Source organism: Cebus imitator, unplaced genomic scaffold, assembly GCF_001604975.1.
Source record: "Cebus imitator isolate Cc_AM_T3 unplaced genomic scaffold, Cebus_imitator-1.0 Scaffold275, whole genome shotgun sequence".
Lineage (NCBI taxonomy): Eukaryota > Metazoa > Chordata > Mammalia > Primates > Cebidae > Cebus > Cebus imitator.
The window spans coordinates 1,792,129-1,807,763 of NW_016107590.1; the positions used below are offsets into that span (position 1 = coordinate 1,792,129).

Genomic DNA, 15,635 nt, shown 5'->3' on the forward strand with positions numbered 1-15,635 from the left:
CTCACTGCAACCTTCGCCTTCCAGGTTCAAGCGATTCTCCTGCCTCAGCCTCCTAAGTAGCTGGGATTATAGGCATGCACCATCATGCCTGGTTAATTTTTTGTATTTTTAGTAGAGATGGGGTTTCACCATGTTGGCCAGGCTGGTTTTGAACTCCTGACCTCAAGTGATCCACCTGTCTCAGCCTCCCAAAGTGCTGGGATTACAGGCATGAGCCACCGTGCCTGGCCTATGTAACCTTTTAAGGACTTAAATTCCTTAATATAAGGTAAAAGTCTTAGGCAGGCTGCTACTGGGAATGCTTCTTTTCTTTTTCCTTTTTAAATTAGAGACAGGGTCTCACTATGTTGCCCATGTTGGTCTGGAACTCCTGGGCGAAAGCAATCTTCCTCTCTTGGCCTTTCAAAGTGTTGGGATTACAGGAATGTGCCATGGCGCCCAGTTTGAAAATTTTTTTAGTGTATGTGGTAATACACAGGAAATCACATTTAGTATATGACCAAGTTAATTAAGAAGTCAAAAAACACGTTAAATTAAAGAACAGAGAGCCTGGATATAGTGGCTTACGCCTGTAATCCCAGCACTTTGGGAGGATGAGGCCAGGAGTTTGAGACCAGCCTGGTCAACATGGCGAAAACAGTCTCTACTAAAAATGCAAAAATTAGCTGGGCTTGGTGGCGCATGCCTGTGATCCCAGCTCTCAGGAGCCTGAGGCTTGTGATTGTTTGAACCTGGGAGATGGAAGCTGCCGTAAGCCAAGACTGCCACTGCACTCTGGCCTAGGCAACAGATTGAGACTCTGACTTAAACAAAAAACAAAAAGAACAGATAGTTATCTGAAAAACTTCTGACAATTACTTACTTCTAGACAAACAAATGAGTAGGAAGAACCATCAGTATAAACATCTTAATTTTAGTCTTTTTTTTTTTGAGATGGAGTCTTGCTCTGTCACCCAGGCTGGATCTCAGCTAACTGCAATCTCTGCCTCCTAGGTTCAAGTGATTCTTCTGCCTCAGTCTCCCGAGTAGCTAGGGTTACAGGCATGCACAACCACGCCTGGCTAATTTTTGTATTTTTAGTACAGATGGGGTTTCACCACGTTGGTCTAGCTGGTCTTGAATTCATGACCTCAAGTGATCCGTCTGCCTCGACCTCCCAAAGTGCTGAGATTACAGGTGTGAGCCACTGAGCCTGGCCAATTTTAGTCTTTATCCTTAAAATTGCCTGAGTTCTTAGAACACAGAAAAAGCAAATTTGAATGCACTTGTAACAGCTTAATAATTTATATGTCCCGTTATTATTTTAGTGGAATGTTTTAAAGCCAAAGCATAATTCAATGCAAAGATAAATTTGAAAAAGCAAACAAACTTTTGAATAGTATGTTATGACCTAGACAAAACTGATTATCAACTATTAATAGTCATAATAATTAGCACATGCAACAGATTGAGAAATTAAATCCTGTGCTATATACTCTTAAGTATTTTGTCAGACATGAGATACCTTTAAATGTTTCTATCAATTGCATTCCTTTCCCCACATACTTTATTTAAAACAAGAAAACAATTCTCTTTCCTCCAGATTCTCATGTTTTTCAGTGCAAAATGTTGCAATCTCAGTAAAAATGGTTTATTACAATGTTATTTTAGAAAGGCTTAGTCCTCAAATTATTGAAAATGTACTTAAAAGATGTCTAAATCATGAGAATGATCAACTTCAATGGCTTCCTCTGCATCCAACTTGGCTTCTCCATGTCCTTCCTGTGACTCATCAAGAGATGCCAGGGCCTCGTTTGTGTCACTTGCAAAAGTTTCTCGTGACGTATCATCATCTTCTTGAAAATTTAGGCTTTTAATAGCTTGTTTCATCTTTTTCCCCAACACTTGTGTTCTCCTCTTCCTGGCAGCTTTTTTATTTTCATATTCCTTTTGATTTTCAATGTAGAAAATGTCCTATAATACAGGAACAACTTTAGTAAATAAGAACTACCATGTATTAAAAGTGTATTCCACGACTGGCCCATAAACAAATATTATTAGGCTCATTATGAAGATGGGAGTTCAAGATATTAAGTACTCACTGCAAATAAAGATTGAAACCAATTTAAACCCAGTCTAGTGTTAGGTTTAGGGCCATGCTTATTCTACCATAACGTATCATATCTACAGTTAAAACTTTCCTAAATGAAGGCTGGGCATGGTAGCTCATGCCTGTAATCCTAGCACTTTGGGAAGTCAAAGTGGGTGGTTCATTTGAGGTCAGGAGTAGAAGACCAGCCTGGCCAACATGGTGAAATCTCGTCTCTACTAAAAGTACAAAAATTAGCTAGGCGTGGTGGCATATGCCTGTGGGTCTCAGCTACTCAGGAGGATGAAGCAGAAGAACTGCTTGAATCTGGGAGGTGGAGGTGGAGGTTGCAGTGAGCCGAGATTGCGCCACTGAACTCCAACCTGGGCCACAGAGTGAGGTTCTGTCTCAAAAAACAAAACAAAACAACAACAACAAAAAAGCAAAAGTTTTGCAGCATTTTGGACTTTCAGATTAGGGATAGTCTACCTGTACTAAAACAGAGAAGGTTCAAAGGTTTAAAAAAGAAGCTGGTGTAGCAGGACATACTTCTGGGACCCTATTATCTCCTGGGCAGGAACTCCTAAAAGCTGCAGTGAAGCCAGGCCCTGTTATATTCTTAAAGAATACAAATCCCAATCCCTTCTTATATAAAAAGCATTACGGAAGATGGTGGGATACAGGACACCCTCTCCTAAAATTTATGCTAAATAGTTATAAGTAGCACACAGAATTGGCAGAGGAAGCCACAAAGATCTTTGAAATGAAGGGGTAAGGGAAAACTTCAAAATATGAGTGTTTTGATGAAGAGAAATAATAAAAGTATTTGGTAAAGAGATGAGGAAGAATGAGGATGGAAAAGGAGGGTACATACATGAGAAAAAAGTAGAGGAAAAACAAAGGTGAATTCAGAAGATAATGAGGCTTGCTATCACTTACCAAGTGAGTATTTTTATATAACGGCATTTTGCTAAGGACTTTACATACAAATTAACTCATTTAATCCTCACAAAAACCTTATGAGATAGTCATGCTATCCTTGTTTTCAGATGTGGAAAATTAGGCAAAAAAAGACAGGTAACATGTAAAGGTATAAAGTCTAAACTAATATATGATTTCTCCAACATTCTTCTTTTTATTTTTAAAAGTTTTTGATAGAGATGGGACCTTGCTCTGTCACTCAAGGTGCAGTGCAGTGGTATCATTATACCTCACTGCAGCCTTGAATTCCTGGACTAATCCTGAGCAATTCTCCCGCCTCAGCATCACAAGTAGCTGGTGATTTCTCTTCCTTTTTTTTTTTGAGACGAAGTCTCACTCTGTCGCCCAGACTGGAGTGCAATGGCGAGATCTTGGCTCACTGCAATCTCTGCCTCCCGGGTTCAAGTGATTCTCCTGTCCCAGCCTCCAGAGTAGTTAAGATTACAGGTTTGTGCTACAATGGCCAGCTAATTTTTGTATTTTTAGTAGAGACAGGGTTTCACCATATTGGTCAGGTTGTTCTCAAACTCCTGACATCATGATCTGCCCGCCTCAGCATCCAAAAGTACTGGGATTACAGGTGTGAGCCACCGTGCCTGGCCCTCCTCCATTTTTTTTTTTCCTTTTCTATTTTTTATTCCTTTTTGAGACAGAACCTGGCTTTGTCACCTAGGCTGGAGAGCAGTGGTCTGAGCTCAGCTCACTGTAATCTCTGGGTTCAAGCAATTTTCATGCCTCAGCCTCCTGAGTAGCTGGGACTACAGGTGTGAGCTACCATACCCAGCTAATTTTTGTATTTTTAGTAGAGATGGGTTTTTTTCCGTGTTGCCCAGGTTGGTCTCAAACTCCTGGCCTCAAGTGATCCACCTGCCTCAGCTTCCCAAAGTGCCGGAATTACCAGCATGAGCCACTACACCCAGGCCAATATTCTTAAAATCTATTATACTGCCTTCACAAAAGTGATGATTTGCATTTTTTTCTAAGAGTTCATTTACTCTTAACTCGAAGAATATGAAGAAGCCATTAAGTAGAAGGATTTTTATTTTATATGGAAGCACATCCAAGCATCTTGCTAAGAATTCTAGTTGTTTAAGGCTTGGTAACACTGGGTAAATTTTATGAAGCTACCCTTTTCTCTCCAGATATGGCAAGCCTTATTAAAAACAAAACAAACTTTGGCTGGGTGCTGTAACTCATGCTTGTAATCCCAGCAGTTTGGGAGGCCACGGTGGGTGGATTGCTTGAGGTTAGGAGTTTGAGACCAGCCTGGCCAATATGGTGAAACCCTGTTTCTACTAAAAAAAAAAAAAAAAAAAAAAATTAGCTGGGTATGGTGGCGGGCACCTGTAATCCCAGCTTCCCAGCTACTTGGGAGACAGGCAGAAGAATCGCTTGAACCTAGGATGAGCTGAGGTCTTGCTACTGGACTCTAGCCTGGGCAAAAGAGCTAGGCTTTGTCTCAAAAAATGAAAAATAAATAAAATAAACTTCATTCCCATGAGTTATGAATAGTAGAAAGTAGTAAATGGTCCCCAAAATGTTGTTGCAACAACAACAACAAAATGTTGTTGCAACATGTTGTTAATATCTTTATCACAAATGCAGAGAGCAAATTTGAGGGAAAATCTTCCCCCCACCCATCTATACCTATATATACTTAACTCTCCAAGTTAAGGGTCTGACTCTATAGTGTTTAGCTGAGTTTTATTTTTTTTCTTTGAACAAAGCAAATAAAGTTTTAACTAATGCTTTTTTCCTTCAGAAAACTTTGTGTTTTCTAAAACAAAACTTAACTGTGAGGTCATGTACCCAAATGGAATTTTAAAACAGGAAAACAAACCCACTCAGTCAAGTTCTGGCTTCTAAGTTCTACATATGGTGACTGTTAGCAACACAGCAATTGAAAGAATAATTACAACATTGTCATTTGGGTGGCATCTGAAATAAATTACCTATAATAAAATTTTATTCGTCAGGCACAGTGGCTCATGTTTGTAATCCTAGGACTTTAGAAGCCCCAGACAGTAGGATTGCTTAAGGCCAGGAGTTTGAGACAAGATTGGGCAACATAGGAAGATCCTGTCTCTACAAAATATTAAAAAAAGAAGTCGAGCATAATGGTATGTGCCTGTAGTTCCAGCTACTTGGGAGGCTGAGGCAAGAGGGTCACTTGAGCCCAGGAGTTTGAGGCTACAGTGAACTATGATAGTGCCATTGAACTCCTGCCTGAGTAACAGCAGGAGACCCTATCTCTTCAAAACAAAACAAAACTGCCAGGTACAGTGGCTCACACCTGTAATCCCAGCGCTCTGAGAGGCCAAGGCAGGAACATCAGTTGAAAACCAGAGTTTGCCTGAGCAACATAGTGAGACCTGGGTGACAGAGTGAAACCATCTCTTTTTAAAAATAACTTTTTGGCCAGTCGAGGTGGCTCACACCTATAATCCCGGCACTTTGGGAGGCCGAGGAGGTTGGATCACCTGAGGTTAGGAGTTTGGGACCAGCATGGCCAACATGGTGAAACAAAAAATATTAAAACTACAAAAATACAAAAATTAGCTGGCTGTGGTGATGTGCCTGTAATCTCAGCTACTCAAGAGCTGAGGTGGGAGAACTGCTTGAACCTGAGAAGCACAGGATGCAGTGAGCCAAGATTGCGCCATTGCACTCCTGCCTGGGCGACAGAGCAAAAAAAAAAAAAAAAAAAAAAAAGTCTGTGTAAGTCAACATTTCCCTACTATTAGATATTCTAAATGTTTCTATTTTTTGTTATTATAATGCAAAGTTTCTGGTAGTTTAACATGAAAACCTCTAGCATTAAAATCATTTTACCCCAATGAGCTGGAATAACTGAATTACAAAGACGCATTAGAGTGAAAATAACCCCAACCGCGGGTTTGGAGTCAGAGTGTTCTGTGTGATCCCAGGCATCTAATTTTGACTATTCTTCATTTGCATAACAAAGTGACATTCATGGTGATACAATGTGGTGAAGATTAAGTGACATAATATGAATCTTTAGTCCTGTGGGAGGCAGTCAGTAAATGTTACATTATTTCTTCTCTCCTACCTGTGAATACTGTTTGTTTAAGGTTTAGTTACTTAGAAGGTATCTTTTAAGTACATACTTTTTCAAGATTTGAGGGAGGGGACAGAACATTAGAGTATAATCTTTGCTACCACTCAACAGTTGTGTTCCTAAGGAAACTTACATTGTTACAAATCATATTATTGAAACGGTTGTTACAATGAGATGAAATAAGTAGTTACTAGAGATTTTAGATGTGCAGTAACAATAACATTTCCTATTGGAATGCCAATACAGCAGACTCTTAAAATGACTGTTGAGTGAACAGCCAGAAAGCAAGGAAAAAGAAACAACACTGAGCAGATGCAAAATAGGATTACCTGGACCAGCTCAAGGTAAGTGGCTTTTATTTATCTGTCATCATTAGCGTTACAGTCAGTGTGGCTAAAAGACACATTCCTATTACCTTGATCACCATTGTTATCATAAAGAAAACGCAAAACAAACAAACAACAAAAAAAAAACCCACACAGCTACTCAAACACAGTGGCTGTGTTAGATGTGCGCCACCTCTTTCCTATGCAAGAGGTTAGTTCTCAGTCTTTAGTATTTGCATAAATGCTAAGTGCAAATCATGTTCTCTGATTAACAAATTAAAAGATACATTTTAAGTTTTGAAAAACCCATACTGTAGAAGAATGATAAAAGACATTCCCAGTAACACAAAAATGATTTAAAATACTAAAGAGTCTACACTTTGCAGTTTATAATACTGGAGACGGAATAATGAATGAAACAAAGCCACGAGGAGATAATCACCAGAATGTAATAAAGTAACCCAACATTCTTCTTCTTCTTTTTAAAAAGACATAGTCTCGCTCTGTTGCCGAGGCTGGAGTGCAGTGGCATGATCTTGGCTCACTGCAACCTCTGCCTCCCAGGTTCAAGTGATTTTCCTGCATCAGCCTCCTGAAGTAGCAGGGATTATAGGCGCCTGCCACCAGGCCTGGCTAATTTTTGTATTTTAAGGAGATTCAGGGTTTCACCATGTTGGCCAAGCTAGTCTTGAACTCCTCAACTTATGTGATCTGCTCACTTTGACCTCCCAAAGTGCTAGAATTACAGACATGAGCCATTGCGCCTGACTTAACCATCTTTAACTCTTCAAAATGTCTAAATCATGAAGGAAAGTGTGGGGTTAAAAAGAACAAAGGAGCCGGGCGCGGTGGCTCATGCCTATAATCCCAGCACTTTGGGAGGCTGAGGCGGGTGGATCACGAGGTCAAGAGATCGAGACCATCCTGGTCAACATGGTGAAACCCCGTCCCTACTAAAAATACAAAACATTAGCTGGGCATGGTGGCACGTGCCTGTAATCCCAGCTACCTCAGGAGGCTGAGGCAGGAGAATTGCCTGAACCCAGGAGGCGGAGGTTGCGGTGAGCCGAGATCGTGCCATTGCACTCCAGCCTGGGTAACAAGAGCAAAACTCCGTCTCAAAAAAAAAAAGAACAAAGGACGGCCAGGTGAGGTGGCTAACATCTGTAATCCCAGCACTTTGGGAGGCCAAGGTGGAAGGACCGCTTGAACCCAGGAGTTGGAGAACAGCTTGGCCAACATGGTGAAACTCTGCCCCTACAAAAAATACAAAAATTAGCTGGCCATAGTGGAGCATGCCTTTGGTCCCAGCTATATGGGGGGCTGAGGTAGGAGGGTTATCTAATACCAGGGAGGTCAAGACTGCAGTGAGCCGTGATGATGCACTCCAGCTCGGGCAACAGAGTAAGACTGTTTCCAAAAATGAAAAAAATAATAATAAAAATAATTTAAAAAAATAATAAAAGAGGTGATATAACAAATGGAATATGGAAACCTATCCTGCTTAGGAGGAAGGTATATAAAATATATTCTTGGCCAGGCACAGTGGCTCACTCCTATAATCCCAGGACTTTGGGAGGCTAAGGTGGGTGGATCATGAGGTTAGGAGTTCAAGACCAGCCTGGCCAACATGGTGAAACCCTGTCTCTACTAAAAATACAAAAATCAGCCAACCATGGTGGCAGGCACCTTTAATTCCAGCTAGTTGGGAGGCTGAGGCAGAGAATTACTTGAACCCAGGAGGCAGAGGTTGCAGTGAGCTGAGATCGCACCACTGTACTCCAGCCTGGATGACAGAGTGACACTCCGCCTCAAAATAAATAAATAAATACACAAATAAATAAAAGGCACAAATGTTACTTAGAATGAGACAATAACAAAATCAGTCCACTGAAGGCAGAGCACGTAATGGATATTCATAGAAAATGAAGCTAGAGGCTGGGTAGAAGTCAAATTATGACCGCACTTAAGTAGTGAGGACATTATTATCATTACCTTAATTTGTTCTTCGCTGATACTAGGAGTGTTTTTCAAGAGATTCAGAAAAACTCCACCTGGTGTTCTTCTTCGACTACCATTCTACAAAAAGAAACAGAAAAGTTAAACTGTATATACTATTCTCATAAATGGTCAAGGCATCTTTTAACAGAGACACAACAAAGGGGATTGAAGGAATACAAGATCTGAAGTCCAGTGCTGATTCTGACCCTCATTTATAAAATGAAGGTCAAAGGTAATCTTTGGTCTTTTTTAACTCTAAAATTCTGTGATTTAAAAAATCTATATGGTAACAACAAAAAAAGGCCACTTAGCTCAAATGACCTAACAAATGACTGGATTTTCTGTTTTTATCTGCCACCTGGCTAATTCAGTGAATACTTTTTTTTTTAAGATGGACTCTCGCTCTGTCGCCCAGGCTGGAGTGCAGTGGTGCGATCTCAGCTCACTGCAACCTCTGTCTCTAGGTTCAAGCAATTCTTCTGCCTCAGCCTCCCAGCAGCTAGGACTACAGGTGTCACCACGCATGGCTAATTTTTTTTGTATTTTTAGTAGAGATGGGGTTTCACTGTGTTGGCCAGGTTGGTCTCAAAATCCTGACACCAGCCTCCCGGCATTTTTTTTTTTGAAATGGAGTTTCACTTTTTTGCCCAGGCTGGAGTGAAGTGGCACAATCTTGGCTCACTGCAACCTCTGCCCCCCGGGTTCAAGCAATTCTTCCTTAGCCTCCTGAGTACCTGGGAATATATGCGCTCACCACACGCCCAGCTAATTTTTGTGCCTGTAATCCCAGCTACTTGGGAGGAAGAGGCACGAGAATCAACTGAACCCAGGAGGCAGAGGTTGCAGTGAGCTAAGATTAAGCCATTTTTATGCTGCGTCTCTATTTTTAGTAGAGATGGGGTTTCACCATGTTGGCCAGCCTGGTCTCAAACTCCTGACCTCAGGTTATCTGCCCACCTCAGCCTCCCAAAGGGCTAGGATTACAGGTGTGAGCCACTGAGCCCAGCATGAATATTCTATTAGATGTTAAAATATATCATAAAGTCTCAATAATTGAAACAGTGTGGTATCAAAATAAAACTAGAATGATCAGTGAGGCAAAATAGAAAACCCAGGAAAAAAAAGGCCAAATATATATGGGTATTTAGTTTATGATATAGATACTATTTGAAATTGGAGAAGATAAATGTATTATTCAAGAATTGGTGTTTGAGGCCGGGTGAGGTGGCTCATGCCTATAATCCCAGCACTTTGGAGGCTGAGGCAGACGGATCACCTGAGGTCAGGAGTTCGAGACCAGCCTGGTCAACATGGTGAAACACTGTATCAAAAATACAAAAATCAGCCAGGTGTGGTAGCACACGGCCATAATCCCAGCTACTTTGGAGGCTAAGGCAGGAGAATTGCTTGAACCTGACCCAGGAGGCGGAGGTTGCAGTGAGCTGATATTGCGCCACTGCACTCCAGCCTACGTGACAAGAGCAAACCTCCATCACACACAAACACACACACACACACACACACACACACACACACACGGAATTGGTGGTTGAGCTACTGGGTAGCCACCATGGAAAATATTAGGTTGGATTTATACCTCATGTCTTATACCAAGATATATTCCAAAGGCATCAAAGATTTAAATATATATAATAAATCAGATACACACACACACACACACACAGAGTAGCTTCTCACCAGTCATGGTAGTTTTGTTTTATAAAGTTGCTGCGAACATTAAAACATTCCATCTGGAAAATACAGGGTTATGTTCCTGAAAGCTTCTGATAAACATTTTTGTCAACAGATCAGTATAAACCTTGTATGTATCTTGCTTTAAAGACATCTTATTGTTATTCATTAACATTGAATTCATGGCCAACGGCCTTTAACTCATGCCTAAATGAAGCTTATCTAACACATATTTTCTCTCTAAGGCATGTCACAGTCTTCTTGCTCTTAGAAACACTAATCAGCGCTATAGCACTACCCTTGGAGGGGCCATTTTAAACAGTAAAATTCTCAGGGAGCAGAAAAAGCACAAAATGTGAAAAAGATGGCACTGAACAGACCTTGAAAAGGACACCTGTTTATAGTAAGGAAGCTGAAACAAGGCAGTGTTGTCTTGTTTGACCTCAGCTAAGCAGATGCATGTCAGACAACTCACTGCAGAAAAAAGTAGCAAAACATCCAGTTCTAAGAAAAAATAGGGCCAGGTGCGGTGGCTCACGCCTGTAATCCCAGCACTTTGGGAGGCCGAGGTGGGTGGACCACCCAAGGTTGGGAGTTTGAGACCACCCTGGCCAACATGTAGAAACTCTGTCTCTACTAAAAATACAAAATTAGCAGGGCATGGTGGCACATGCTTGTAATCCCGGCTACTTGAGACGCTGAGGCAGAAGAATTACTAGAACCCGGGAGGTGGAGGTTGCGGTGAGCCAAGATTGCACCATTACACTCCAGCCTGGGCAACAAGAATGAAATTTGTTTCCAAAAAAAAAAAAAAGAAAAGAAAAAATAGGTGGGGTACAGTGGCTCACACCTATAATCTCAGAGGCATATGGATTCCTTGAGCACCCAGGAGTTTGAGACCAGCCTGGGCAACATGGTGAAACCCTGTTTCTACAAAAATTACAAAAATTAGCTGCGCATGATGGCTCAAGCCTATAGTCCCAGCTACTTGGAAGGCTGAGGTGCAAGGACTGCTTGAGCTGGGGAGGTCAGGGCTGCAATGACCTGTGATTGTGTCATTGCATTCCAACTGGGATGACAGAGACCCTGTTATCAAAAAGAAAAAAAAAAGAAAGAAAAAACCACCCATAATACCATTATCCATAGTTAATTACTGTAACATTTTCACATATATAATCTTTTTACTTTATTTTGACAGAGTCTCACTCTGTCACCCCGGCTAAAGTGCAGTGGTGTGATCATGCCTCACTGCAGCTCGACTTCCTGGGCTCAAGGGATCCTCCCACCTTCTCAGCCTCCCAAGTAGCTGGGACTACAAGCATGTGCCACAACATCCAGCTAATTTTTGTATTTTTTTTTTGGTAGAGATTAGGTTTCACCACGTTACCCGGGCTGGTCTCAGGATTATACATGCGAGCCACCACACCTAGCTATCTTTTTACTTTTTTATATACCACATATATTTGTAACCCCAACCCCAAATGGGATTCTGATGTGTAAATTGGTTTGTATTTTTATTTGTTTATTTTTGTGACGGAGTTTCACTCTTGTTGCCCAGGCTGGACTGCAGTGGTGCAATCTCTACTCATGGCAATCTCCACCTCCCTGGTTCAAGTGATTCTCTAGCCTCAGCCTCCCAAGCAGCTGGGATTACAGGCACACACCACCACACCTGGCTAATTTTTGTATTTTTAGTAGAGATGGGTTTTACCATGTTGGTCAGGCTGCTCTCAAACTCCTGACCTCTGGTGATATGCCTGACTCAGCCTCCCAAAGTGATGAGGCGTGAGTCACTGGGCTCGGTTTGTAATCTATGTCTTTTCATTAAACAATCTAGACTTTTGAGACTTTGGAGCTAATGTGAATTTTTGGACATTGCTCTTTAAATTGGCTAAAAACCTTGGAATCATCCTTGACTCTTCCTTTTCTTACATCCTCCATCTAATTCACTAGGAAATTCTGTTGGCTCTATCTTCCACATATACCCAGAATCTGACCACTTTTCCTTCACCCCATTGCTACCATGCTGGTCAGACCCACCTGGAATGGCTTTTCCTGCTTCTACTCTTACCCTCAATTCAGTCTATTCTCAAAACAGCAGCCGAAATGAAATATATTTCTCATCTATCCAAAACCCTCTAGGGGCCATTTCATTTAAAATAAAAGGCAAATTCCTTTAGGTTCCTACTAGACCTGGCCCAATTACCTCTCTGACTTTACATCCTATTCAACTCTCTCATGCACTCTGCTCCTACCACATTGGCCCCTTGTTCAGACAGGAACTAGGCAGAGATCAGGGTGGAGGGAGCAGTCTTGCCAAGCACAGGGTAAAAGCCTGTCTTTAAAATTTTGTCCATTATGGATTTTTTGCATTAATTTTGATTTTTGAAACTGGTACATTCAAATAATATTCATTTTGATTATTGAGTTTTTTTTTTTTTTTTTTTTTTTTTTTTTTTTTTTTTTTTTTTTTTTTTTTTTTTTTTTTTTTTTTTTTTTTTTTTTTTTTTTTTTTAAGGTGGGGTTTCACCATGATGGCCAGGCTGGTCTTGAACTCCTGACCTCAGGTGATCCACCCACCTCAGCCTCCCAAAGTGCTAGGATAGGATTACAGGCGTGAGCCACCGCGCCTGGCTGATTATTGAGTTTTTAAGGCAATCTCAAATTTCGCACCTACAGCAAGTAAATTGCTTACTTCACCCTAGTTCTGGCCTTCCGGGCATCCTTCACTTCTACAATGGCTGTTACTTCTACTTGGTCTATTCTTCCTGCAGTAGTCATTGCTTCACCTCAAGACTTCGTTCAAATGGCACCTTCTTAATAGTCTATCCAGACCACATTAGTTTAATTGCAACGTCCTCCTTTCCGTTACTCCCCATAGCTCCATTTGATTTCTTTCCTTTCCCACAGAATATATCACTGTTTTTTTTTTTTTTTTTTGAGACAGGGTCTCGCGCTGTCACCCAAGCTGGAGTGCAGTGGCATGATTTTGGCTCACTACAGCCTTGACATGTCAGGTTCAAGTGATCCTCCCACCTCAGCCTCCTGAGTAGTTGGGAATAAATGCATGTGCCACCAAGCCTGGCCTTTATTTTTTTTTTTTGGCAGAAACAGGATTTCACCATGTTACCCAGGCTTGTCTCAAACTCCTGGGCTCAAGCAATCTACCCACCTCGGCCTCCCAAAGTGCTGGGATTACAGGTGTGCCTGGTCAATGTATCACTTTTTAACACACTTGAAGTTATATTTATTGTTTATAGACTGTCTTCCTCCCCCCCAAGCACAACATAAGCTCCCCTCTCTAGAACAGTGCCTGGCATGGAGAGAGCACTCAGTAATTATTCAGGGAAAGAACTCATCCAAAGAAAGCAAATTTGGGGGCCGAACGTAGTACCTCACACCTGTAATCCCAGCACTTTGGGAGGCCAAGGTGGGCAGATTGCTTGAGCTCACAAGTTCAAAACCAGCCTGGGCAACATGGTGAAACCCCATCTCTATTAAAAACACAAAAAATTAGCCAAGCGTGATGGCATGCCCCTGCAGTCCCACCCACTCAGAAGGCTGAGGTGGCGGATGGCTTGAGCCCAGGAGGTGGAGGGTACAGTAAGCTGAGATCGCCCCACTGCACTCCAGCCTGGGCAACAGGGCCCGACTGTCTCAAAAAACAAAATAAAGTAAGAAAGTTAATTTGAACCTGCACCTTCCCAATATTTAGTAAATCTGCATTAGCTCACTGGAATATAAAGATTTATTACAGTACTAAAATATTGATGAAATCTCTAATTTTGTGGTCAACTAAATGAAAATCAAAGTACTTTAACAATGACACAAACAGGATAGCAGTGCATTCATGATTATTATTTGTTTTGTTGCTAACCTCTGTTTTGACTTCTGTAATTTATGTTCACAGGCTATTTCCTCAGCCAATGCTATCAATCCTAACTGGGTTTTTTTCTTCCCATGTCTAAAGCACAATATTGATCTACTCCCTTGTGATGTTATACTATTCAGACTTATCAGTAACAAAAACCAAGGAAGTCATTCAAACCTTCATCCTCACCCTGTGGTGAAAGCTGAATTAAATGAGACATGCCAAACCCTTCTATAACTGCCAGTGCTCATGATCTGGCCTAACCAGAGGAGCTATTTCTGCCATTCTGAAACAGTAAAGTGCTTCTCAAACTTTCCTCCCATTATTGCTCTCCCACCCCAGAACCCCCCACCCCCTTTTTTCTTTTGAGACGGAGTTTCGCTCTTGTTACCCAGGCTGGAGTGCAATGGCGCGATCTCGGCTCACCGCAACTTCTGTCTCCTGGGTTCAGGCAATTCTCCTGCCTCAGCCTCCTGAGTAGCTGGGATTACAGGCACACACCACCATGCCCAGCTAATGTTTTGTAGTTTTAGTAGAGATGGGGTTTCACCATGTTGACCAGGATGGTCTCGATCTCTTGACCTCGTGATCCACCCGCCTCGGCCTCCCAAAGTGCTGGGATTACAGGCTTGAGCCACCGCACCCGGCCCCCAGGACCCTTTTAAACCAAAAATAACACTTCTGCTTACCATTGCTAAGTGCTGGACACTGTGGTCAATACTTTATGTGCATTATCTCCTCTAATCCTCATTTTACAGCTGAGGAGACTGAAGCTCCAAGAAGTCAAACAACTTAGTCAAATTTCAACTAATATGTTGTAAATATAGAAGTAAAAAAGGGTGCCCAAAGTCTAAAACCCATATTCTCAAGATCTGAGCTCTTAGTCTCCCCTAGACACTGCTGTCTTAAAATTTCAACCCCTTGGACAGGCACAGTGGCTCACTCCTGTAATCCCAGCACTTTGGGAGGCCGAGGCGGGTGGATCACCTGGCCTGAGGTCAGGAGTTCGAGACCAGCCTGGCCAACATGGCAAAACCCCATCTCTACTAAAAATGCAAATATATAAATATCAGCTGGTTGTGGTGACACGTCTGTTATCCCAGCTACTTGGAAGACTGAGGCAGGAGAATTGCTTGAACCCGAGAGGCGGAGATTGCAGTGATCCGAGATTATGCCACTGCATTCCAGCCTGGGTGACAGAGTGAGACTCCTTAAAAAAAAAAAAAAAAAAAACAACCCCTACCTTTAATGAATCATGTAAGAAATGTTTTGGTGACTATACAGTAACAAGCTACAATTTATCTGTTTTTTGTAAAGAAAGTATTAAATGCAAAAATGATTGTACTAATTTTTTTTTTGAGATGGAGTTTCGTTCTTGTTCCCCAGGCTGGAATGCAATGGTGTGATCTTGGCTCACTGCAACCTCCACCTCCCGGGTTCAAATGATTCTCCTGCCTTAACCTCCCGATGAGCTGGGATTACAGGTATGAGACACCATGCTTGGCTAATTTTGTATTTTTAGTAGAGACAGGGTTTTTCCATGTTGGTCAGGCTGGTCTCGAACTCCCAAACTCAGGTAATCCGCCCACTTTGGCATCCTTTTTTTTTTTTTTTTTT

General features: G+C 41.7%; 1 protein-coding gene across 1 annotated transcript in view; it reads right to left on the reverse strand.

Moving 5' to 3' along the window:
* Positions 1-1,260: 1,260 nt before the first annotated feature.
* PHAX (phosphorylated adaptor for RNA export) overlaps positions 1,261-15,635 on the reverse strand; it is a 20,745-nt gene continuing 6,370 nt past the window's right edge. Inside the window, exons 4-5 of the mRNA XM_017501005.2 lie at positions 8,450-8,533; positions 1,261-1,953 (exon numbers count right to left, since the gene is read on the reverse strand). Coding sequence (XP_017356494.1) covers positions 1,684-1,953; positions 8,450-8,533 — 354 coding nt within the window. The 3' untranslated portion in view covers positions 1,261-1,683. The remainder of the gene's footprint in view (positions 1,954-8,449; positions 8,534-15,635) is intronic.